The sequence below is a fragment of the Mobula hypostoma genome, chromosome 21, assembly GCF_963921235.1.
Source record: "Mobula hypostoma chromosome 21, sMobHyp1.1, whole genome shotgun sequence".
Lineage (NCBI taxonomy): Eukaryota > Metazoa > Chordata > Chondrichthyes > Myliobatiformes > Myliobatidae > Mobula > Mobula hypostoma.
This window is the reverse complement of record NC_086117.1, coordinates 21,546,656-21,573,699: the sequence shown is the minus strand read 5'-3', so window position 1 is coordinate 21,573,699 and position 27,044 is coordinate 21,546,656. Positions and strand designations below refer to the sequence as shown.

Sequence of the window (27,044 nt, the reverse complement as noted above, 5' to 3'; positions counted from 1 at the left end):
AATGGTTAGATATAAAATAAAGAACAAATGCATCCTACTCCCATCGTTTCAATGACTTATTATATTTTAACCCTGAAATGCACGAAGACCACGAAGCGCTAAACGTCCCCATACATTAGTTAGAATGGAATGATGGTCTATCATGATTGATTCATGAAACCATAACAGAATTGGGCCATTCGCCCCATCGAGTCCGCTTCGCCCTTCCAACACGGCTAATTTGTTATCCCTCTCAACCCCATTCTCTTGCCTTCTCACCGTAACCTTTGACACCCTGATTAATCAAAAACCTATCAACCTCTGCCTTAGATATGCCCAATGACTTGGCCTCCACGGCCACCTGTGGCGATGAATTACATGGGTTCGCCACCCTCAAGCTAAAGCAATTCCTCATCTCTCTTCTAAATGGACATCCCTCTATTCTGAGACTGTGCCCTCTAGTCTCAGACTCCCCCACTACTGGAAACATCCTCTCTCCGCCCACTCTATCCAATTCTTTCAATATTCGAATTTCAATTTTGTCGATTGTATGGCGGCTGCTGCTCAGGTACCCGGAAGAAACCCAGCCCCCCAATACCCACTTTCTGGTTCATTGAACATCCCAGTTTTTTTTTTATCAGCTATCTCTGTTCAGGGTTTGAATGCTTACTGATAATTTTGTATATTATTATTAACCATCCAAGAACACATTGGAATATCGGCACCTGGGGAATAATCCCAGTTTGCCTGACTGGCCTGTTGCTATTATTTTGGGTCTACCAATCCGTAAATACTTCCCAGAGAGAAGTCAGTGATTGTAACCTAGTTCGCGTAACAAATGCCTTTCTAGATTCCTGAAGCTTTTCCCCTTGAAATATATGTTTTGAATTCTATAGGAAGAGGTGCAGTCGACGTTTCAGGCCGAGACCCTTCGTCAGGACTAACTGAAGGAAGAGTGAGTAAGGGATTTGAAAGCTGGAGGGGGAGGGGGAGATGCAAAATGATAGGAGAAGACAGGAGGGGGAGGGATGGAGCCGAGAGCTGGACAGGTGATTGGCAAAAGGGGATACGAGAGGATCATGGGACAGGAGGTCCGGGAAGAAAGACGGGGGGGGGGGGGCGGTCTGCTCTACGCTTCTTTTTGGATTCCAGACCTAATCAGTTCCCCTCTACCACCACTCTTCTCCGTCTAGCAGAATTAGTCCTTACTCTTAATAATTTCTCCTTTTGCTCCTCCCATTTCCTCCAAACTAAAGGTGTAGCTATGGGCACCCGTATGGGTCCTAGCTATGCCTGCCTTTTTGTTGGGTTTGTGGAACAATCTATGTTCCGTGCCTATTCTGGTATCTGTCCCCCACTTTTCCTTCGCTACATCGACGACTGCATTGACGCTGCTTCCTGCACGCATGCAGAACTCGTTGACTTTATTAACTTTGCCTCCAACTTTCACCCTGCCCTCAAGTTTACCTGGTCCATTTCCGACACCTCCCTCCCCTTTCTAGATCTTTCTGTCTCTGTCTCTGGAGACAGCTTATCCACTGATGTCTACTATAAGCCTACTGACTCTCACAGCTATCTGGACTATTCCTCTTCTCACCCTGTCTCTTGCAAAAACGCCATCCCCTTCTCGCAATTCCTCCGTCTCCGCCGCATCTGCTCTCAGGATGAGGCCTTTCATTCTAGGACGAGGGAGATGTCTTCATTTTTTAAAGAAAGGGGCTTCCCTTCCTCCACTATCAACTCTGCTCTTAAACGCATCTCCCCCATTTCACGTACATCTGCTCTCACTCCATCCTCCCACCACCCCACTAGGAATAGGGTTCCCCTGGTCCTCACCTACCACCCCACCAGCCTCCGGGTCCAACATATTATTCTCCGTAACTTCCGCCACCTCCAACGGGATCGCACCACTAAGCATATCTTTCCCTCCCCCCCCCCTCCTCTCTGCATTCCGCAGGGATCGCTCCCTACACAACTCCCTTGTCCATTCGTCCCCCCCATCCCTCCCCACTGATCTCCCTCCTGGCACTTATCCGTGTAAGCGGAACAAGTGCTACACATGCCCTTACACTTCCTCCCTTACCACCATTCAGGGCCCCAAACAGTCCTTCCAGGTGAGGCATCACTTCACCTGTGAGTCGACTGGGGTGATATACTGCGTCCGGTGCTCCCGATGTGGCCTTTTATATATTGGTGAGACCCGACGCAGACTGGGAGACCGCTTTGCTGAACATCTACGCTCTGTCCGCCAGAGAAAGCAGGATCTCCCAGTGGCCACACATTTTAATTCCACATCCCATTCCCATTCTGACATGTCTATCCACGGCCTCCTCTACTGTAAAGATGAAGCCACACTCAGGTTGGAGGAACAACACCTTATATTCCGTATGGGTAGCCTCCAACCTGATGGCATGAACATTGACTTCTCTAACTTCCGCTAGGCCCCACCTCCCCCTCGTACCCCATCTGTTACTCTTTTTTATGCACACATTCTTTCTCTCACTCTCCTTTTTCTCCCTCTGTCCCTCTGAATATACCTCTTGCCCATCCTCTGGGTCACCCCCCCCCCCGTCTTTCTTCCCAGACCTCCTGTCCCATGATCCTCTCGTATCCCCTTCTGCCTATCACCTGTCCAGCTCTTGGCTCTATCCCTCCCCCTCCTGTCTTCTCCTATCATTTTGGATCTCCCCCTCCCCCTCCAGCTTTCAAATCCCTTACTCACTCTTCCTTCAGTTAGTCCTGACGAAGGGTCTCGGCCTGAAACGTCGACTGCACCTCTTCCTATAGATGCTGCCTGGCCTGCTGCGTTCACCAGCAACTTTGATGTGTGTTGCTTGAATTTCCAGCATCTGCAGAATTCCTGTTGTTTGTGTTTTGAATTCTAGCGGTTTAGTCTCGGGTATACATTTTAACGTGAATCCATTCGATAATTGGAAAGTAAATCAAGAGAGAAAAAATATTCAGAATAAGTGACCCCGTACTATATACTCGCCATATCGATTCTCCCCAGATTTTAGACAGTGGAGAATGAATGAGATTCCTATGACGCAAACGTGACCGTGATCTCTTGACTTTTTCTAAAACGTTTCGTATTGTGGTAACACACATCAAAGTTGCTGGTGAACGCGGCAGGCCAGGCAGCATCTCTAGGAAGAGGTACAGTCGACGTTTCAGGCCGAGACCCTTCGTCAGGACTAACTGAAGTATTGTGGTAATACGTGTTTTGTTTTATTATTGTCAGCGGCATTTCGTCGTCGCTCGAGGTTCGTTACTTTCGATGACAGTGTATTTTTTGTTGATGGTGACTTTAGATGACTGATATTTCACCGTCCAGATAGAATCAAATGGAATGTTAAGAAAGCACTACGATTAACAATTGCTGGCTTTTGTTTTCATTCTCACAACGACGAACTGTCCCAATTAATGGTTTAATTCCATCTTTTGGGAATATGGGAGGATGCTGCTAGTGCACGGCAGACCGAGCAATGAAAAAGATTATTTCAGAACTGGGAAAAGTTGGAAATCAAATTGGAAGAAGTTCATGTGAGTTCTTGCCTCATTTCAAAAGTGTGTTTGAATCCCAAAAAGGTAGAAAGGAAAGAGATAGAAGGACAGGAGATGGCTTGTTCTGCAAGATGAGGTGACATTCCAGCACCGACGAAGTCATGGAGAGGACGCGCACACTCCACACAAGTAGTACTCAAGTTCAGGATCAAAGCTGGGCGTCCCTGGAGCTGTAGGTCAGCCACACCGATTATACCACAGTAAGATTTTCAGAAAAGGGAATAAAATCTTTGTGTGTGTGAAAATATAATTCCATGGATAGAAAAAACTGTGGCCAACAGAAATCAGGAGGAAGGGGGAAAATGGTCTGTTCCGTGTTTGACATCTGCTGGCCTCAACATTCAATGGCTCATCCTCAATAATTTCCCCGTACTTTGTTGTGAAGCCACCAGGATGAGTACTGATGTCGGTGATATTAAACCTGATTCTGATTCTGATCTCACAGATAAATAAGAAATTAAGCATATGGGTTTACGGATTCAACACTTTTTAATGTCATGTTCAGTACACAAGAGTAAAGGAGAACAAAATAATTGGATCACATACAGCACAAATAAACAAGATTAAGGAAAACAATTTTAAAAAATCAATAAATATAAATACATAAGATAGCTTAGATACATAGATTGATTGTATGTCCATAAAGAGGCACCAGGCACAGGAGTGTCTGTATATAAGGTGACTCTGACAGCAAATGATAGGAAAGGAAGTGGTGGTGTGGTTTGTGAAGGGATGTGTCAGTGTGTGGAGGTGTTGATCAGCTGCACTGCTTTGGGAAAGTAACTGTTTTTGAGTCTGGAGGTCCTGGTGTGAATGCTACGTAGCCCCTTCCCTGATGGGAGAGGGACAAACAGTCCATGATCAGACTGGATGGGATCCTTCATGAAATCACTGGCATGTTTCTGGATGATTGATGGTGGGCAGGCTGGTGCCATTTTTCTGGATGGTTGATGGTGGGCAGGCTGGTGCCAGTGATGCATTGGGCAGCTTTGACCACCCTTTGTTGAGCCTTCCTGTATGCCACAGTGCAGTTTCCATACTATGCCGTGATGCAGCATGTTAGGATGCTCTCCACTGCTCATCTGCAGAAGGACATGAGTATTGATGTGCATAGTCCAGCTCTCTTCAGTCTCCTCAGAAAGCCGAAGCATTCGTGAGCTTCTCTGATTGTGTAGGATGCTTTCTGGGATCATGAGAGGATGTGCGAGATGTGCACTCCCAGGAGTCTGAAACTGTTTGCAGTTTCCACTGTGCTGCAATTTTAAAGAAGGTCATAAGTGATACAAGTTCTCCTGGAGTCAATAACCATCTCCTTTGTCTTGTTGATATTGAGGATGAGGTTATTTACCTGGCACCAGGCCTTGAGCTATTCCAGCTCTGTAGGCTGCCTCATCGTTGTTGGTGACAAGCACCACTACTGTCATGTCATTGGCAAACTTGGCAATGTGAATACTCAGGTGTCTGTCCCCGCTGTCATGTGTGAGCAGTGCGTACAGCAGTGGGCTCACCACACAGCCCTGGGGAACACCCGTATTGAGGATGATGGGGAGGAAGGAGCAGTTGTGCATCCTGACTGTCTGTGGTCTGTTGGTTGGGTAGTCCAAAACCCAGTTGCACAATGGTGTATCTAGACTTAAGAGTAGGAGTTTGTTCGCCAAGGTCTGCGGGACAATAGTGCAGAATTCTTCTTAAGTCCATCAACCATACTGAGGCATAGGCCACCAACAGCAGCTCACTTAAGGTCCTCTGATCTTTGCCAATTTTTGAAATTGCCCCCAGGTATAGCCCATTTTATGTCTTCTAGGTGAAAGAGATGGAGTCTTGGAGCTTCCGTTGGCGTTTCTGTAGCATTGGCTTTTTACTGGAAGGGGTTGCTGGTGTCCTGCTAAAATCTCCTTTTGCAGCTGAGTTAATAGAGTGGAATGCCAAACTGAAATCCAGAAATAGTATTCTAAAATAGCGTCCTTGTTTTCCAGCTGTGTCAGGGCTAGGTGCATGACAGGTGCAATGGCATCTATTGTAGAGCAGTTCTTTCAGTAAGCATATTGGTGAGTGCCCAGTGTGCCAGGGATCGAGTTTTTGATATGTGGCATTATCAGCCATTCAAAGCAGTTCATGTTGATTGGTGTCAGTGCTACTGGGTGATAGTCGCTTACTTCTGAAAGTGTAGAGGTCTTTGGTACAGGCATGATGGTGGCTGATTTGAAGCATGTGGGGACTGCAGCCTGGATGAGTGAAGTGTTGAAAATATCCATGAAGACACAATGAGCTGGTGTGCACAATCCCTGAGGACTCAGTCCGGGATGATGTAGATAGGTTACGTGAGTGGGCAAAGTCTGGCAAATGGAAAACATGTGAAAATATGAAATTATCAATTTAGGCAGGACCAGTGGTACAGCAGTTAGTGCAACAGTCTCACAGCTCCAGAGTGCTCTGGTTTCATTCTACATCCAAGAGACATGCAGACGAATTAATTGGCCAATTACCCCTTAATGTAGGTTCTGTAACAATTGGGATTGCTCACTTGGAGATCACTTAGAGCTGACTGGCTGTATGACCATTTTGTGTGACTTTTGATCTCTCAATCTACCACATTGTGGTGCTTGCACGTCACTTGTCTGCTCTTTCTCTGTAACTGTAGCATTTTATTCTGTATTCCGTTCCCCACCCCCACACACCTTTTGTACTACCTCATTGTACATGTATGGAATGATCTGTCTGGTTGGCATACACACAACATCTTTTCACTGTATCTCACTACATGTGACAATACCTGTAATAAACCAATCTACAAGTACATCCACGGTTACCCATTATTAACAGCACTTGCTACTTTAACGAAGGGCTCCAATAAATTGGCCAAAGATTATTTCCTTTTCACACAGCCATGATTACTTTACCTGATTACCTTGCTTTTTTTTCCAAATCCACCACCATAATACTTTTAATACTATATCTTAATGTTTGCCCTATGAAACACGCTAATCCAACTTGCTGTAGTTTTCTAATTTCTGTATCCCTTCTTTGTTTGAATACAGGAGTTATATGCCTGTTTGATTAACTTGCCACCTTCTTATTTATTGTGATTAATTCCTCTTTAAACCATAGTCCTGTTGATAAATCCTTGCTTTTAGTAGGAACACTTACAACTCATGCTTTTACATCTCTGACTACCTTTATCTTGACTTTCAATCTTTCTGTATCTTTCCATCCTTTTTCATCTTACAGACTAATTTGCTATTTTGTGCGTTATGGCCAGTTTTCTAACCTATCATCTGTCTTTACAGAATTTTGTTTTTTTTGAAAGTCAGATAATTTCTTTAATGTTTTTAGTTAAGCACAGATGTTCAGTTCTCTGCTTGGATTTTTTTTTACTCCTATTCATTAGGATACATTTATAATGACTTTCTGAAAGATCCTCTTAAATGACTGGAAACTGAATTTTAACTGATCATCCCTTAACCACATTTACCAGTGAAATTTAGTTATCTCCAATTTCAGCTCTCAGAACTTAACTTATTTAATTTAAAAATATTAGTCCTGGACTAATTTGTTCAAAGTGGATGGAAAATTCACTCTCTATGTTGAATGTCTTCATGATAATCCAATCTAGTTACCCAGCAGCAGAGTTGGTGTAGACCGCTCTCTATTTGGCTCCAGTACCTTGGCTCTCTGATATCTTCAAGAATCTCATCCATTCTCCTAGATTTTCTAGCTCCTTCATATCTGTCCTTCTCATTCCTTCCACACCAATGTTTCTTAGCTGTCTTCCACTTGTCCTGAATCTTTGTTTCCTCTCTACCATAGCTGGTAGGCTCTCACCCAGCCTTCAATTTATAAAAAGGAAAATCTGCTCTCACCCATTCGCCTCCCAACAAAATTGGGATAGAGTTTCCCTTCTCCACCTCATCAGCCTCCACTTACAATTGATCGCGCTCTATAATTTCAATGAGATGCCACCACCAGGCATATTCTCCTGAGCATTCCAGGTGATCCTTCCTTCCAAGATTTCCTGGTTCACTTTTCCACAAAATCCACTTCTCGAGGTGTCTTACTGTGCAGCCAAGGAAGAAACAATTTCTCAGTCAACACCACACAGTTTTGTGTTTTTCAATCTCTCTTTGACTCTATCCTATCACAAACATACGCTTAGACCTCTTCATACATTCCCTGTCTACATCTTAAAACACGCTTCATTTCTAAATTCTTCACACTTTGATGAAATATCTCCACAAAACGCTTCCTCTCAGCAGATGCTGCATGACTGCTGACCAGAACTTCCTCTTTTTATGTCTGATTTCCAGCACCACCTGCAAGTTTTTGTTTTCCTTTCTTTTACCGGATTTTGGGATATTATTTTGCTAATGTTCACGTTACTTTCCTCCAAAAACACACATAGGTCGAATGCCGCACATTACTTCCAATTGAACCGAGCTCCAAAGTGATTGCTCAAGGTGTAATTTAGGATTTGAGGCGCCATTGCAAACTGCTTTCATTTCAGCCCATACAATACAAATCAAAAGTTAAAAACTTTTTCTGTCCTTTTTCTGTCAGGGACATTCGGGTTTAATAACATTCAGGGCCACTTTCCCTTTCTCATCGCCATGGAAAATTGATAATAACTCATACTGATGTTGGTATACTTCATGTCATGCGAGTGTAGTACTCCGGGTAATATCTAACTGCCCCGGTGCATGTAAAACACATTTTCCCGAGTAAAGTATTACAAACCAACCACATCTTATTCTATCAGTGGCACTATTCCAAGAGCTTTCAAACCCCATTGCAACACTACATTTAAATACTTAATCTATAAATCTTACTGTTGCCCCAATGTGAACTATAGGAGGGAGATTGAAAATCTGGTCCAGTGATGCCACAACAACAACCTCTCACTCAAGGTCAGCAAGACCAAGGAGCTGATTATACACTTCAGAAGGAGAAAACCAGAGGTCCAAAAGCTAGACTCAGCGGGGGATCAGAGGTGGAGAGGGGTCAGCAATTGTAAATTGCTTGGTGTTACCATTTCAGACAGAGGATCTGTCCGGGGCCCAGCCTTTATGAAGAAAGAGCGGCAGTATCTCTACTTTCTTTGAAGTTTGCGAAGATTCAGCAGAACATCTAAAACATTGACAAACATCTCTAGCTATGTGGTAAAAAGTATATTGATTGGTTGCATTACGGCCTGATTTGGAAATACCAATACCCTTGAAAGGAAAATCCTTCAAGAAGTAGTAAATAAGGTCCAGTCCATGACGGGTAAAGCCCTCCCCACCATTGAGCTCAGCCACGGGCGGCTGAGGAAGCCAGGTCACTGTGTGTGTTTAAGGCGGAGGTTGAAACATTACTTTTGATCATTCAGGGCGTGAGAGGATACAGGGAGAAGGTAGGAGAATGGGGTTGAGAGGGAAATGGACCAGCCGTACTGAAATGGGCCGATTGGGCGAATTCTGCTCCTGTGTCCTATGGTCTTTCATTGATTCTGTTGTCTTTCTTGGATTTAATGTGTATGCCTGCAAGAAAACGAATCTCAGGGTAATACATGTAGTCTGATAATAATTTAACTTTGAACTTTGACAGGTTATATTGATCTTTATACGAAGTGTAGTGAAATGGTTGACCGCCGAACACTACTAATGATGTGTTCACTGACATTACTACAGAAATCAGAACAACAGCCGTGTCGATTGGTTCAAAGCTAAAATCTCTCTCCTTCACAAATATTGAGAAACGATAATACTTTAAATTAGGGCATTTGGTTTCGTCTGCGGGATATATTTGTCTTCCATAGTAGTTCGCATTTCCAAGAAAGTAGCCAATAATTTAAGAATATTCCTGGGGTTTGACTATTTCGAAGGCAGTGGGAAGATAGAAGTACCAGGAGGAGGAACCGGTCATTCTCCTCTGGTCTCCCGTCAGTCCCAGATCACGACTACTCCTGCGCACCCCTGATGCTGTACCTAACGAGCACGTAACCGTTTCAGAGTTGGAAATTAAATTTCCTTCTCCGAGAGAAAAAAAAAACTCCCTTTGAGGAGCTAGTTCTGTTTACCCTAAGACGAGAAAATCTACAGATGCTGGAAATCCAAGCAATGCACACAAATTGCTGGAGGAACTCAGCAGGCCAGGCAGCACCAATGGAAAAGAGCCAACAGTCGCATTTCGGGCCGAATGGACAAATGCAGTTTTAGACAAAAACAAATTTCACTTATTATAGCGAGTTTTCCATGACTTAGTTCGGATTTCCATTGTTTGTATCCAAAGAGAAAGAGATATTTAAAAACAGTCTCCTGATAGAGTGTAACGACAGCATAAACGATTAGTTTTAACTGGCCCAGTCCCTGGGTTGTACAACAGAAAGTTTATGGCATTTGCGTTGAAGGGCCGGCACCCGCTACCATCCGCTCCAAGAAGAGGCCCGATCCCAATTATTTCTCATCTGCTGGGCAACACTAATTGGCCAGCTTTGTACTTCGGGGAACCTTGGCGCTTAGTTCACTGGTCTGCATTTCTCACATCTCAGATATTTATATAATCTGTTTGAAAGTTAAAACTCACCTGGAGTTTTATTTCAATCTCCACATTAAAACGAACACAGAACCTACAGCCTTTGGACATTCCAATAAGCACCAAGAAATCTTCCTCCGTTGTGGTCACTTTAAAAACTCATGTTATTGCCCTTGATAAAATCGCTTTATAAAGAAAAATCGTTCTATAGCCGCCGCCACTTTTCCATGGCAAGACTGCTTTTTAAATGCTTAGGTCATTATTTGAATGTAGGTTGGTTAATTGTATTAGTCGAAAACAGTCTATTTAAGTACTGAATCTGTGTGTGTGTGTGTGTGTGTGTGTGTGTGTGTGTGCGTTTCTATCTCCCTGGGTATGTTTATATGCATAGTTATGCATTCAAATCTCAAATCGCATTCATTGCATGGGAATATACAATTGTTATTACACGGATCTAGATAGTTCATTGTGCCAATATTCCAGGATAAAAATGTAAATTATATATGTTAAGTTCATAGTCTCCATCGTACTGATGCAGAAAAAAAAAGAGAACAATTTAATTAACGGAGTGGCATTGTGCTTGAATAAAGGCGACGTGAAAGGAGGCTGCCTCGCTGCACCGTTCCATTGTGAAAGAAAAAACAGCGACACGTGGATAGGCATGTAGTTGGCGACATGGGGGTGAACACACCCGTCACTGAGACCAACCTCCTTTATGCCAGTCCGAGAACAGCACAATTTGCAGCGGCATTTGTTATGCTAAAGAGTGAACCTCCCAGAGGCGGCTTGCGAGTCAGCTGATTACAGGAATTCACATTCGCCCTCTCACAGACACCAGTAGCTTCGGCTGCGACTCCCTGCCGCGTTATCCTGGAGGGATTACACACTCCAACCCGTCTTCTCCCATTTATATACTCAAAATATCATTTATGAAGAAAATTTCCGTCGAAACTCGAAATAAAATGCTGCTGGAACACCCTGGACCAACAAATTGCACTAAGTCGTCAGATCGACCACGGTTAAACGGCAGCGCAGGTAAGCGATCGCCAAGTGTTAGTTTAGCCCGAGTTCCACGACATTTCAGCGTTGACTGAATTTCACGGCTCTGTCCGTTACATACAAGGAAATGGGGTTTAGTGTACGCCTTTTGGTCACCACAGACAGTTACGGTCCTCACCTTCACCTTCGGCAGCACATCCTTTCTAAAAGCACCGTTTTAGTCAACGCTTCTAACTGCGCCAGGGCGAAATAGCAAAACATTCTTTGATATTTGTCAGTACGGAAAGAAAAGACCTCCAACGAGATTAAGAACCCCGTTAAAAAACGGCAGTCTTGTATGCTGTGTCCGAATCCTACTGTGACAATCGAACAAGGAAAATTAAAGCCTTCTGCCGTCCCAACTAACACTCACAATGAATATGTAACGACTCTTGTTTCCTCCTGCTAGAAGGTGTTTAATATACAAGATATTTCGCACAAATTGATAGGCTTGCATTATTTTCGTGTGACATTCTCGAGCGGTGCAAAGGAAATGGAGTGTATTAACCGTTTCATTTTTTAAAAGCTAAGTTGTAACTTTAGCCACCCTTCTGTTCGCTGGTAAGCAGCACACGTTATGAATATGTAATGAGGCTCATTGTTAGGAAATTCTATCAACAGATGTAGAGCGCGTGTCTGGTCTGGCTGTCAATACAGGGACATCATTCATTGTTCGGCATTGGGAGAGACAGCAATAGTTTTCTGTAACTCCGAGCACAAGTAACGACCAGTTTTCTGCGGCGGCCCCCGCCCCCCGCACGCTTGCCCGAGTCTCTCCGAACCCAAGCCGTATGGCGGTGACGTGGGATACTCCAGCCCCAGTGTCAGGTGCGTTTCCCCCAAAGATATCTGCTGGTTTTCTTGTTGCCAAGAGTTTCCAAGCTCCCACTGACACTGTAACCCTCTCCACCCATTTTTTACCCCGTCTTCACAAGGCCCTGTGGTGTGTGTAGGCTTGGGCGGAGTTAGGGGTTCGGGTTTTCAGAGCTGCGAAGGCAGCGGGTTTCTAATACGGACTTGTACCAACTATCGGTACTGATCCGTACCCCAGGAAAAGTGTGTGTGTGTGTGTGTGTGTCTGTCTGTCTGTCTGTCTGTATCTGTGTGTGGGGGGCAGTAGTTAGTTTCCGGTGTTGTGCTCAAATTAAGGAGAAACTATGTAGCTCATTTTCAGGAAATGCTGGATAGGTAATCAAACAGACACATCTTAAGCTTGGGCATACGAAATCGTGAATGCAAGAAACCGTTTAATAATATGAATCTGGTAATTTTGAACACTGATAGCCCTGACCACCAACTTTGTTGAATCTGTAATCTGGATCGATTTATTTTCACAATTGCGCCTTCTCCACCGCTCAGTCACCGGTACTTATTATTGTTTTACTGGAGAAACGTGCTACTGGTGTTCCGAGAGCAGACTCGGGTTGTTGGTTAGAGATTTCCCGAATGAGCAGACTGTCCAGAGTCCCGAGGACGAGCAGCAAAGGACAATAATACGGTAATTCCAACACTTAACAGTCTAAGCCAACATTAAGAACTACAGTGGGGACTTAATCAGCTACCGCGTTTGTATTGGATTCAACCTGCGCCGAGGGGGTGATACAATCTTGTTATCGTTAAAATTTCACTCATCGGAGCTTCTTTGTTCTGTTGTGAGCGATTTGAAGGTGTTCTAAAGTTAAAAACCAAGTGAGCGTTATAATGCGTTTATGTAGTTTTGGGGCCAAGCAGGGAAGAATTTTTGTTTGGGAATTGTTGCATTCTGGAATTTGTAACTTACTTTCCGTAGGAAACATTCAAAGTCAAAGTCTATGGTAAATAAATTCGCCTGTTTGCAGGGCGCTTGGGTGTTTGATTTACAGATACTAAACATGCACCTCTCAACCTTTGTGTGCCGTCCTCCCGTCTCCGCTCTTTATGCCGCAGACCCAGTGGATCGTGCTTGTGCCTTCCGCTCCATGCTTTTGTGGCCCTGGCTCAAGGCATTACCCTCACGCCAAGTTTTATCCCAATCGCGACTACCTTTTACGCGAGCGATCAATAGGGCGTAAAATATTTATTAGAGCTTTGCAAAGTTGGAAATAATCATTGAAGAACCGTACATCTTTCACCAAAGTGTGTTTGATATACTCTGAGAAGGCAAACAAATGGGCCATTGATTTTGAATTCATCAGATGATACATCAGTAGCGCTGCATTTGATTTCCCATGGTACCGCTCGGCTTTAAAGATCAGTGTCAATAAAATTTATCAGGGTGCTCCGTAAAATTTTATTGACCGCTGGCATCTTCTAATGTAAACAGCAGATCCTTGAGGTTTTAACACCCAGTTTCCTGAGGGAAAACGCAATATGATGTTATTTTTATTTAATAAAAACCGTCCCTTGTTTATGAGAACGAAAGCTCTTGTGGCTTTAACGACGTGGAGTCTGGGGTGAAATTCCAGACGCGTCCTGCAACTGAGTGACTCCTATGGGGTCCTAAAGGGAGCGATTCTGTGTTACCCATGAAGGGATGAAGTGTCAAAATCTGATAGTAGGTTTTGAGATCGGCTCTCTGAATGCAGCCTCTTGCCTGAGCATATCTGTATTACGTGTTCTGAAGGACTACACGACATGGGAAACAATAGATGGGTAGACGGGTGAGTGTGGACCAGAGGCGGAATAATCCAGTTTCCTGCTGGATCATCCCGCAGGCCATTTCACTTTTACCCCTCCACGAGAGTTGGTTATACAACCCTCACGTGTTCGTTGCAATTCATGTCACCTCCGCTATGCATCAGTTTGATCGATACATTTATGGACAACTGATGCATGCATTTAATTCAAACATATCTTAAATCTAACAAGCGCAGGTTATGCAAAGATGCCTCTGAATTATCTGACATGCAGATACAGTGTTCGGTTTTTCATTGCACATTGCTACAAAACATAGAATTTCATGCATAATTACCCAAATACATCAAGCTATTATTAGAAAGTGGGTGACAACATCAGGAAAGATGCACATACACTACGGATTCGGTAGATTCTGCATGCTTTCTCACAGTCGCACACACATAAATGGGATGACTTTTTACAGCTGTCCCTCACGAGTATTTGCAATTATGGATTTATAACTCAAAGGTTTCTGCTCCGCTACCCCTGCATCGTTGAACGAAGAGAGGAAGTGAGATATGTCCCTCGTACGGGATTGTAAGCGAAAAGGAATGAAGCCATCGCCATAGACTAAAACCACGGCCATGTAAAAAGCAGGAAGAGTATGCAAGCACAGCGCGCTTCCTATCATTATTTAGTTACACCTTCACAAGAACTCTAAAGTGGAAGAAACACATTGGTAGGAACGGGTCAGAATTTTCAAGCGCGCCCATCAACAAGTAGTTCATCGCTGCTAAGGAACGAATATTCTGTACAGTACTTTGCAGGTATATATTATATTGCACATGTTTATACATTTGTGATATTAAAATAGCTGAAAATAGCTCTTAAGTAGTATGATACAGTATGATTTAGTATATTCAAGGGTAGGTCTAGTCAGTAGCACCGAAGAGTGAGAAAAAATCTTATTCGCAGCCAGGTTTAGTCACTGACTCCTCAGCTAAGTGGGCGAATTCCAGCCCTTTCCCATCTCTGCGTCGCTTTCATAGAACATTACAGCACTTTCAAGCCTTTCGGCCCACGACGTCGTGCTAATCTTTTAACCTACTGTCAGATCAATCTAACCCTTCCCTCCTACATAGCCTGTGACCCTTATTTTTTTTATATTATCCATGTGCCTATCTAAGACTCTCTTCAATGTCCCTAATATACCCGCTTCTACCATCACCCCGGCAACGCGTTCTGTTCACTCACCACTCTGTGTAAAAAAAATCCATTTGACATCTTGAATGGTTGCACGTTGTTTACAGAACTTAAATGTAAAACATAAGTTAATAAACGGCATAACATTCAACTATTGTAGTTTGTATAAGTACAAACGTAGTAGTTTACCGTAAAAATGGAAGATCATTTTTCTAGTTATTTACATTTAAGCGAATAGGGAATTTGAGTTGATAGGTTACGAGGAGACATAGTGGGATACGGCAACTGGAAACAGGGGGCGAAACCCATTTATCTACTTCTGTTCTGCTGCACCTTATCCCAATTCCCTCATCCTCTGGAGCTTCCCACCAGGACGGACTCCAGGGGACAGGGGATCACAATGTTTCTTTCCTTAATATAAACTTCAGTGGCTGGCGTTACTGGTCGTCTTGTCTGTCTGTGCTCCGCGCATCGCGTTATGATTGCAGGACCCTGTATGTGCAGATGTTTCGGCAAGTGTGGCCGTGTATGTGTGTGTGTGTGTGTGTGTGTGTGTGTGCGCGCGCGCGCGCGACCAAATGAATGCACATTTGCGTGTTTGTTCTTGAGTCCAGTGACTCGGCTCCGTGTTTGTATTTGCGCACATCAATCTTGGTGTGTTTAAGAGTCCGTGTGCATGTTTGTCTATATGGTGTACATTTCTATGTATGTCTGTGCATCTGCTTGTGGGTCTGTATATATGCGTGTTTGCATATGTGCATTTTTCTTTGCTTGTGTTCCAGTTTCTGTGTGTCTTGCCCATGAGGACGGATTGCTCGTGTTACGTGTTTGTATATCTGGGTATATGAGAGGATGTTGTGTATATTGTGTGTGTGCGCGTGTGTTTTCTGTATGTGTACTTTGGTGATTCTGTGTATTTACTTGAGATATACAACCCCTAAATCCAACCCCGTTCGCAGATCCAGACTCCTGGTTGCCCACCCAGTGACATAACAGCCCTGCGAGTCCTTCTGGGTTTGTGTAATCGTTAGCAAGAGAAAACCTGCAGGTGCTAGACATCCGGGCAACACACACAAAATGCTGGAGGAACTCAGCAGGCCAGGCAGCATCTATGGAAAAGAGTACAGTCGACGTTTCGAGCCGAGAGCCTTCGGCAGGACTGTTTCCATAGACGCTATCTGGCCTGCTGAGTTCCTCCAGCATTTTGTGTATGTTGTGTAATTGTTGCGAGTTTTACGAAGGGATGAGTACAGATTGTATTGCTGAAAACAGCGACACCTGAAATTCGGGTCAGTACATTTGGTGCAGGGAGCGGCGCAAGATAAGGAGATAAATACGTTCAAAGAGAGATCAAACACGGAAGTGCTGATGGCCTCACTGACAACGATCTGCCGATCAGAACCGCTCCTCAGATCACCCTGTACAGATACATGGGAAGTGTAACTTTGTCTTGTACCCTGTCACAACCCCGGCCAAGTAAGCGCGCAGGTTAAAATTCACTGTCCCTAGCCATATGCATTAGTGGATTTTCTGTTGCCAGTATTAGATGTCGTGTCGTGCAAACTCTCTGATAGGAGGAGCCAGTTGTAACCTGCATTTAGGTTAAAACGTATTTCCATTCAGATGCGCATACAGTATTGAAACGCGCAACCAGTTACAGTATCTAATTGACTGACATTTCCATGACAAACCTTCACGGGGTAAAAGAGTGTCTTATTTTAAACGTTTAACTGAACGCAAAATAAGACACCACCCACCCTAATGCAGTTCTAATGGCTTTGTTTTAGATTTTATTTATTCAGTGTTGCGTCGCCTCCTATTTATGAGTGGGTTTATTATAATAATGATTTTTTTTCTCCAGCCACACAGTGGCTACACAGTGGTTTAGTTTAATCGGCGGTACCCGTCATTTGCCCACGGTGTAATTATACCAATGTTCTGTAAGATAAAAATATCATATTAGTTATTAACGTTGCAATTTGTTTTTTTAAATTTAACATCACAGAAGATTGCAGGACAATCTTATACGTGGAGATTTTTCCTTTTGTCATTAAATCTTGGTTCTTATCTCGGTAATGCTGCGGATTAACCGTTAAAGCAGATCAGGACATATGAACGTTTCTGGGCTGACATATGCCTCGTCTTCACTTCTCGCCCCCTCCCCCCAACACAACACCCCACCACCACTATCCTAACCCTCCTAGCCCTTTATATCTCAAATAACACGGTGACCATTTAAGCTGCACCCACATGCTTGAAAGAAAAAAATAACGATTTAGAATATTGTAGTTCTTCAATGGTGAAAAGTTCATTACGGTATGTGGAGGATCTTCAACTATATAAATATAAATGGTGTCTCTCTTTATGTTCAATTGCACAAAACCAGCTGAAGAGGAGAAAGGCAGAATTATCACAGCAGCAATCTTTAAACTTCAGTGCTGCCGTTATATTCTTTGTTAATTGAAAAGTGGGTAGCATTTCAGTAACCCAACCAATTCTCTTATTGGAAACAACACACGCAAAATGCTGGAGGAAATCAGCAGGCTTGCGTTGCCAGGATTTCCAGCATCTGCAGATTTTCTCTTGTCTGTTATTGGAAGTTTGGTCTCTTGCGACAATAATTCGGGGATGATGGTTTTTACCCATTCATCCCAAAGAGAGTGTAACTTTGATTGAAATCGACTTTCATTTCGTTTATCTAAGACGACCGGAGAGGGGGAAAAATGAAATCCAGGACTAGCGGTTCCCCAACTCGCGATCACTGCCGGCGTCCATTCACCACAAAAGGGGGAATGAAACTGAACAAACTATCCAGCGGGTTGGCAAAGTCAAATCCGTGGACGTGTATTTGCAAACGCAAGCGTAACAGGAATATATATTTAGTTAAAGCAGCTCGTTGAAACATCACAGAACACTTCCTGTGTATTTTAAATAACATTATCAACACCCAGTGCTCGACCATCATTCTAACCAAAATGCAAAAAGAGACGCTGTCTTCCTGAACGCTCGATCCAAAATCCATTGGTCCTCTATAAAATGTAAATACCTTCCGACATACTGCATTCTCATTTTACTTTCTCTTTGTGCAGGGACATTTAAATTTGCATTCTGCATATGACCTGTTGCTTCATAGATTTGTGTATGTGTGCGTGTATGCGTTATGTGTGTGTTCGTTCGCCTTTGTATGTGTGTGCGAGAGAGGATTTGTATTTAAATGACTATTCCTGTGTGTGTGTGTTTGAGAGAGAGAGAGAGAGAGAGAGAGAGAGAGAGAAACAGTTTTCGTTCCCCAACGTTGCAGTTTTAACGCGACTCGTGATCTACATTTCGAGCACCGAGCTCGGATGTAAAATGTAAATATACCCGTGCTTTTAGTTTGTTCTTCTGTTTCGTTAGGGAAGCGGACTCAGTTTCTGATGGTCAATATCCATCATTTCTGTTTATTTCGCCGTTATCACCTTACTCTCCGTCTCGGTGACATTATTGGATTTCACCGGGCGCCAGTTTCTTGCTGCATTATTAATGATCAAACCCGGATCATTCCAATGCTTTCCAAGGGCACCTGGGTTATTTATCTCTGCTCACCTCCAGCATCTAACACTATCAGTAGCAAACCGTATCCGGAAAACGTTGAAGGGGAAAATTCCTTACAAGGTACTTTACTGTGTAAATAGCAAACTCGTGCAGTGGAAAGAAATAGTATAACACTTTTAAAAGACGAATTTACCAAATTAATGCCAAAAACACATTGTATTGATACCACGGGCTATCCTCTAGTTAAATAATGTCGTTAACACTGCTTGTTATGGAATAAAATAAAGCGGGTGGAAATTACTTCCCCCCGTGAATTGTGAGGGCTCTGAACCCACTGTAGAGAGGGCGTTAGAAGCAGAGATTCTCGACACATTCACGGAGAGCGCGAATGAGCACCTGAAGGGCCGTAACTCATAGGATCCAACAACAGGGTAATGGGTTTATGGAAGCCTTCATTTTGGCCGGTACCGACACAGAGGATGAATATCTTCCTCCTGGACCGCAGAAATATTGAACGCAGAGATGGAACGTTACATCACAGCTCAGGTCTCTTCAGCTCTCGATGTTTTACCTCTTCTAAGATCAACCTAACCCTTCCCTCCTACATAACTGACCTTTTTTCTATATCCATCTGCCTATCTAAGAGTTTCTTAAATGCCCCTAATGTATCTGACTCTAGCACTAATCTGGCAGGGCGTCCACCTACCAATCACTCTGTGTAAAGAACTAACCTCTGACATCCCCTCTATACTTTCCTTCCTTCAATCACTTTAAAATCATGCCCCCTCGTATTAGCCATACTTGAATAAATGCTGTTCTCACATTTATTCCAAACGAGTTCGTCGGATTATTCATGCTGCGGAGGATGGGTGGGGTGAGGGTGGGGAGTCAATGAATAATTTTATTACCAAATGAACAGAATTGCCTTTTCTATGCAAGAAGAGGACAATTCCGAGCAGCTGAGTTCGTCAAATAAAGAACAATTTGCCACCTTTCCTCGAGTGGTGCGTGTAACTTTCGCAGAAGGTAATTTTGGCCGCGCGGCTGCCGCGGTGTGTACGCGCACAGCCCATGGGGGGCGCCTCCCGCTGCCTGTGGACTCGGACATCTTTACCGGGACGTGCCAACAGCCTTTTAACACTAACCCGTTTGATGCAATGTTTCTGCTTCCGGATTCGCTATCCCGGGACCAACACCAACCATCATGGATAGCAAGATCTCCAGGGCAAAGTTATATTTATTTTTTAAGCCAAGGAAAATAAGATAAAATAAGGTAAAAGGTAAAATTAGGGAAATAAGGTAAAATAAGGAAAATAAGATATAAGTAAAAGGTAAAATTAGGGAAAGTAACTAAAGAGAAACGACCCCGACTCAACCAGGTCGCTAATACTCTTTTAATTTTGTGTTGGGGGGAGGCGGGAGGAATGTGTTGTCCCGACCAGTGCTGGGTTATATCTAAATTCTGCCCTTTAATAACTTTATTACTTGTCTGCTTTTTGAAGTGGTGGAACCAGCTATTCATTCCCATCGGGATACCAGCCCATGGCCACAGGACATGGGGAAGGTCTGAATTCTTGCCAGCGACGACCATGCCACAGGATAATTAAATTTGGTGTGGGTGGGTTTTTATAATGTATGTGAGAAAAGGTGATTAATATATTTATTGCGGAACCGAGACGATGATCAATAAAGCGACCTTAGTTGAAGGCAGAGAGCGATCGCCTGTTATACCAACCTGTTCTACGTCATTTCTCGCCGATCTATTATGTAGCAAGGGATACCGCATCCGACTAAAACCCCCATCAATAAATTCTACGTGCCAGTAACGAGAAGGGGATCGGACCCGATAAAGGAATAGGGGCTCATTTTAACGTATTTTTCATCATTATAACATTAATGAGAAAAGATGTATACAGAGCGGTGTATTTATTCACATTGCATGCCAGTAATTCCTGTTTTTTTTTCCCCCGGCGTGGTTCTACATGAAAAAAAACAGGCTAAACTGAATTAATTTCAGAAATAAAGATTTTTTTATTCTTAAATATGGATGTATTTCAAAGAAAGAACAACCAAACATTTCTTTCAATTTTTTTTATATAATGAAGAATTTTATTTCGCAAACCGTTTATATTTCACGGTTGCTTCTGAACGGGGATGCGGAGCAAAGGATTCACAATTCACTTGTGAGAGCGGGTGCCCACGGGTTGATGAGGATCAAAGACTTCCTTTGGAACTAGGCACCCGCTTCAGGGCCGCGGGCGCATCTCATCGGTACCGCTCAAAGCGGGTGAGCAGATAACATTCATTTTATACACAATTAATCTATTGGAATCGAATAGTTGAAGCTTTCTATGTCGGACACTTAAAAGAAAACAGTGGCGTATACCGAACCGCTTGAATGCAAGGATTCATCACCACGAAGGGCTGACCAATTTTAAATTAGAACCCGCTGAGATTATGTAATTGCTCATTCTTACAATGTAAACCTTCTGGAAAATGTTTTCATCTACGATCTATTTTTTTCTTAACTTCACCGTGCCTTCTGTCAATATCGGTCACATTGAATTTGAGCCGGAATCAGCATTCGCGCCAAATATCCTTTTAATTATTTAGTGCTCCGAGAAAGGCGATAAACCAAGGCGATAACCAAGGCGATGCGGCGCCGGTATTTTTAATCCACCCATGTTCCGATGGTTTAAAAAGTAGGCATAATAACAAATACTTATTTTCATTTGGTTAAAATCCGTAAGTAATGTAATTAGAATGTATGGGTTAGATCAGATTCGCTTGTTCAGAAGCTGGAAACAAAGGAAGTTTTTTTCTCTCTGTCTTCTGAATATCCTCTTCGGCTCTCTGGCACCTGTTGGGCGGACATGATCAGAAATAGCCGTGTATTTATATTTCAGCTGGTGCTATTTGACCCGAAATTGACACCGGTGGCGAGAACGGGTGCTAAGGGGAAACTTGCTCGGAAATGATGTGGAGTTAGCGCTGGTTCGATAAAGAGTTGTTTACCTGGAGTGACGGCCGCCTGCTCTTCCACTTCCTGATTGGTTGGCGAGTGAGATTGGCAGCAAACGGCGACATGACTCCGCCCTTCCGCTCTCCGGCTTTCTGTCCATCCAATTAGCTGAATATTTTTTCCCTCTGAATTCGGTGTTATCAAGAACTTCCTTAATGGGTTAGGGCGGGGGCCGCAGGAAGCGTTTCTGGGTGAACATTGCTGGGTAGAAGAGCTGGGCTGGGATTTAAAAGGAACTTTTTTTTTGCACATCCTCCCCTTCCGATACTTCCACTTTCCCCTGTCCTCCCCAACACCCCACTCCATCTTAAAAGAGGGAAATAAATGTAATGCGTCCTGCTTTGAAAGCGAAGTTGCTCAAACCAGGATACAACACTCAACCGATTCCGCTCGGCTTCCGTAAATCTTTGGATGTCACCATGCAACGTAAGTCTTCTTCCTCTCAAGTTTCCGAGTTTGGATGATCAGGGATCAGATACTACGATGCAAGAATTCATCTTTATGGAAGTTGAGATGGATGTGAATCTGAGTGAAGTCTCTACCCCCCCCCCCCGCCCCCGGGCTAAGGGATAATCTCAAATCTGCAAATCAGAAGCAAGTAAATACACATTTTTAAGACAACAAGATAGCGGTAAAATATAAAGTGGCCTCGGTTGGTTTTAGGCGGTTGGTTTTACATGGGGTAGTAACAAGTGTGAATGTGTGCATGTGTGTCTAATTTGTGGACATGGGGTGTCAACCATGGGACCTCGCGTTAGCTGGCAAGTTGAATTTCTTAGTAAAATAGAAGAAGACAGGGTAACTCGTTCGAATAACAAAATGTATATTAGGCATTGATTACTTACACTTATTCATGGAAGTAGCTAAATAAATCATTCTTGTGCCAATTAATATTGCTTGAATAATTTAACATAGTCAACTGCAAACATTGATTTAAATAATGATGTAAATTATTTCAGCATGTTATCGTTTACATTTATATAACTGGCTGTCGCGTTTCTCGAGGCATTTATAACATTTGCGGGTTTTCTCATTCGTGGAAACTCGGTGTTTGCAGTTTGAAGGATCGCGACGTAATGTTTGCGATGGGTTCTCGTTAAAATTGAACGAGCTAGTTTGTTCCCTGCTCTTTGGGAATATGTCGATCCAGCGCAAAGATAGCTGTATTATTCTGAGGTGCTTCAGAATATTTTAAAATCGAATTCTTATGCAAAATTGTGTTTGTGTTGTGATCCTTTGCCTGTGTTTAACCGGGTGCTGTGTACACAGATATCCCACTTTGTGCCGGCTGCAATCAACACATCGTGGACAGGTTTATTCTGAAGGTTCTGGACCGTCACTGGCATGGAAAGTGTTTGAAATGCAGCGACTGTCAGAAGCAACTGACCGAAAAATGCTTCAGTCGGGGAGACAGCGTCTACTGCAAGGAGGATTTCTTTAAGTGAGTTCATCTTATCTCTTCTCCCTGCACGTCTCTATCAGTCCATTCAGCACAGTTCTAAAGGGAATACAATAGGGGAAATTGGGAGATCTCAAACTGAGACCAAAATTGAAAACAAATAACAACAATGCCTTTAAATTTTGTGTGTGTGTGTGTGTGTGTGTGTGTGTGTGTTTACTGGAATCCTGCATCAATTGAAGCAGGCATGATTATATGACGATTATATCACCATGATTATATTCCATTTAAAGTCGCTGACCAAATTTTCAAATCGTTCTAATCAGGTATTCCAGACACGTTTTATTTAAAAAAAGACTGGGGGGGGGCGTGGTCGGTAGCATAATACTACTGAAGTATTTTTGGACTACACTGACAATATTGAGATGGACCGTAGCCCTAAGGCGCTGTGATCCATTTCAGGGACTTGCTTGTCTGTTTATACATTTACATTTAGCGTGTGGATGCGAGCTTTAGTGGGCTGTAGCCCAATGCGAGCAGCCACTACTCGGTCTCTCCCCTCCCACTTTCAACCCTACTATCCCTTGTGTTTGGAAAGGCCCCTTGTGTAGGTTCAAGCCTGCCTTTAGGACTTGGACAGAAATCGAGACTGCCACTCGAGTTGCTTACCACCATATTGTTAGAGGGTCTGTTACTCTCATGAGATTACTCTGGGGAGGAGTAAGGAAGTTCTCATCGGTGTCATGGTCAATATTAATCCTTCAACCTATGACCCAAACCTATACGTCCTTGGTGGTAATCACACTGTTTGATGGCTCTCTCTGTAAAGTCATTGGCTGCAGAGTTTTTTTTTACAATGCATAAACGGTGGTTGCCTTCTATATAGAAACTCAAAAGCATTCGATCCGTACCCGCGCATTCACCTCCCTTGAGGTTTTACTTTAAACAAATCCGAAACAACTGGTTTACAGTTTAAACAGGTGGAAACATATCTTTAAAAACAGTACTCAAAATATTGAAAGGAATTAGTGAACTCAAGGTCTGCCAATGAAAATATTTAAACAAATTTGATGCTGAAGACGTCTGATTTTCAATTTAACGATTTTCCTAAATAATTCAGCAATCAAGTTCAGCTTGTCCGGAGAAAGAATAAGCGAGTATTTTAAAACTAAGCTGTTTAAATATTGAGTCAGATCCATGAAAAATTAACTTTCTCTGATTTTAAGATATGGTCCAACCTCACCTAGAAAAAAATAGGTCCTCTGTACTTGTTTGTTAGTTACGGTTATCTATTGTTTGTACCAGATAGAAATTAATCGCCATTCCCGCTCTTATTATTTTTTGCTGGACGTGGTTCTAACATAGTAAGTCTGCAATAAAATAGAAGGCGATACTATTTATTTTGGGTCTTAAACTTCGTCTTTTCCCCTTTCGAATAATATATACCCTCACAAAATCGTTACTAAGAATTCGGCACTCGCATATTTAGGCATAAAGCGGTTTAACAGCGGTGTGAATGCATACGCGCACTCGCTCACCCACACACAGGCGCAGGCATACTGGACAATGGCACCAACGCATCCAGCCAAGAAACTAAGCCTCTTACTCGTCTTTATTTTATTTTCCTTATTTTTATATTCTGATCTAGGGTGATTAATATCTCATTGCTATCTTCTTGCTTAAACAAGTGATTGAAAGGGAAGGATTAGACCCTCCAAATCCCCCAGCCGCTGAACTGGGTCAGTGCAGTGACAAGGCGGACTGGGCGGAAAGTGGAGTCCGAATTCCGAATCGGGTTGCTGGGGCCTTTTGTTGGTACCGGTGATCTGCTTAGAAGAGCTTTAGTACAGAACTATATCCAAGTCTAGTTTAGAATGCCACGCAGGTAATTTCGTACAATAAATGTAAACTATTTATTAATAGATCCGTTATATTTAGCTTTGTAAATATTTTTGAGCTCTGGGTACCTTACTTTGAGCTCAGTTTTTTAAAGAAGATTTGAATTTTAAAATGATGCGTCACCCTTTGCACGGCAAAGAATCAAACACCGAATCAAATGTTATGCCTTTTAACAAAATTAAAATTATTGACAACTTTATGAATGTCTAATCTGAGAACACTGACGTAACAAAATTGTGATTAAGGAGGCTGTGTTGGATGAGATAGTTGGTTGAATTCAAAACTTCAGTTCAGCCCTCTCATCTCCTCGCGACTGGTCACTGATAAAGAGATCACCCCCCCCCACCCCCCACCTTCCCTCCCTCCCCACCCCCAGCCGTCTGCATATCCGACTATCGGCTACTTCATTGCCGATCAATCCCGCCAGAGGCTGTAATATGTGTCGATGTGCAGCCTTTACATAGAACATAACCTGACTAAAATGATTTTGAACAAAACATCACCTCCCCCCGATGCATACTCGGCTAGCTTTCAATTACAATTCAGGAAGATTTAAATTCTTTGAAATTCTTTCCATGCACATAAGGGCTGCTAATTCAGATTTTGGATTAAATATAGCTCAGGCCTTTAGAAAATCTTCCAACCGATCAGACTCGGTGGATTGACTTGTTCACAAAGGAAACTACATAAATCCTGCAATTACTGCTCACGTTCCTTGCTTCGCGGCGCTATTGTAAGGTAACTGTACCCCGATAAAAATAAAACCGATTATTCCCTCAACGTCACCTCACCGCTAAAGTAATTCGACTGGCATCACCTTTGCTCGAAGTCATCAAAGCATCAAATAAAATGGAATCTTTTTTATCAACCAGCCGAACAAAGACTGGAGCGGTTTCAACCGAAGCAGGTACGGCATCACCGTCACCTATTTCCTGTCGTCTTTCAGATGGCCGCCCGCTCTTTTAGTTTAGAACTCGTGGCAAATTTGCCGTTAAGAATTGATGCGCGGATAGTTCCATGAAGCGCAGTGAATGGTTATTCTGGAGTCCATTCCTTTGCTACTTCGTTTAATTTCTAAACAATTCACTTTAAATTAAACTACCAAAGACGATTTCTATTATTTTTCTATAAATAACTTTAATTATGACGATAAAGTGGCGAACAAAGCTTAACATCTTTGCAAATCCGATTCTTTGTCAGCATCTCACTGCGATTCACCCAGTGTAAGGTTTAGAAGGTCTTGGAGATTCGATTTTCTCTGTTAAACGGTTGCGAAGGGATTACGCCCCAACGGAAAGGAGGCTTGCCGCCGCTGCGCCGGTATCCGTGCGGGAAGACATCGAGTTAATGTTGCAGACCTTTCAATAAGACGCGAGAAAGCAAAAACGACCTGCTTTTATAGTTTGTTCCAGTCCTTTCTTTAAATGTCCATTTCACTTAAGGTGACGGTAGTCTGAATATACAAACGTATCATACTTCCGTTCCAGGTTCTGCACATAGCGTTATATTAATGCCGTGTTATCCAGTGAACGACTCCGAGTCTCCCGAATTACAAATAATGTTACATTCTTTATTACTTTACCGCCGTTCTCGATCCTGGAAGATTTCAGTGCAAACATCACTTTTTACCTCTTAACGGCCAGACGCGCTCTGTGGTAACTGGGATCAATCAGAACTGCACTCGTTGATTAATTATTGTCGCCAATTCTTATTATGATATAACTGGCCGCATTCGTTTACTCTCGTTTTTTTTAAATTCCCTTGTTAACTCGTCTAATGTAAATACGACTGGTGGTCAGCACAAACAAACAAACGAGCAGATTTTTAAACCTGGCTGCGTCTTAATTTCGTTCCAAAATACTATAATGAAGGGAATAACTTGAGGCCTAAGCAAATAGAATCAGTTTTAAAATCACTGGCATATGTCGTGAAATATCTTCTTTTGCGGCAGGTTACAATGGAATACATAAAAATTACTGTAAATTACAATAAGATATATATGTGTATAAATATATATAATTACAGTATATAAGTGTGTATACACGTTCATATATATTATTGTAATGTATAGTATATATAATATATATTATATATAGTGTCTGTGTGTATGAAGGAAGTTCATTCCACCCTGGTGAATTCGATAATGAACTAATCTAACTAATTAACAACTCGGAAACATAGTCATAGCCTGTGGAGAATTGACAGGTAAGGTAGCGACTCTCCTTAGCAACGTGAATCTCCTGCCTCATGTCAAACAATACATTTATTTGCAATATCAAATATTTTATTTACCTGCTTAAAATG

At 42.8% G+C, this 27,044-nt stretch overlaps 1 protein-coding gene across 1 annotated transcript in view; it reads left to right on the top strand.

Annotated features, from left to right (window-relative positions):
• Positions 1-11,012: 11,012 nt before the first annotated feature.
• Positions 11,013-27,044, top strand: part of lhx3 (LIM homeobox 3) — a 60,762-nt gene continuing 44,730 nt past the window's right edge. Inside the window, exons 1-3 of the mRNA XM_063074164.1 lie at positions 11,013-11,085; positions 16,181-16,298; positions 22,710-22,883. Of these exons, the coding sequence (XP_062930234.1) occupies positions 11,013-11,085; positions 16,181-16,298; positions 22,710-22,883 (365 nt within the window). The remainder of the gene's footprint in view (positions 11,086-16,180; positions 16,299-22,709; positions 22,884-27,044) is intronic.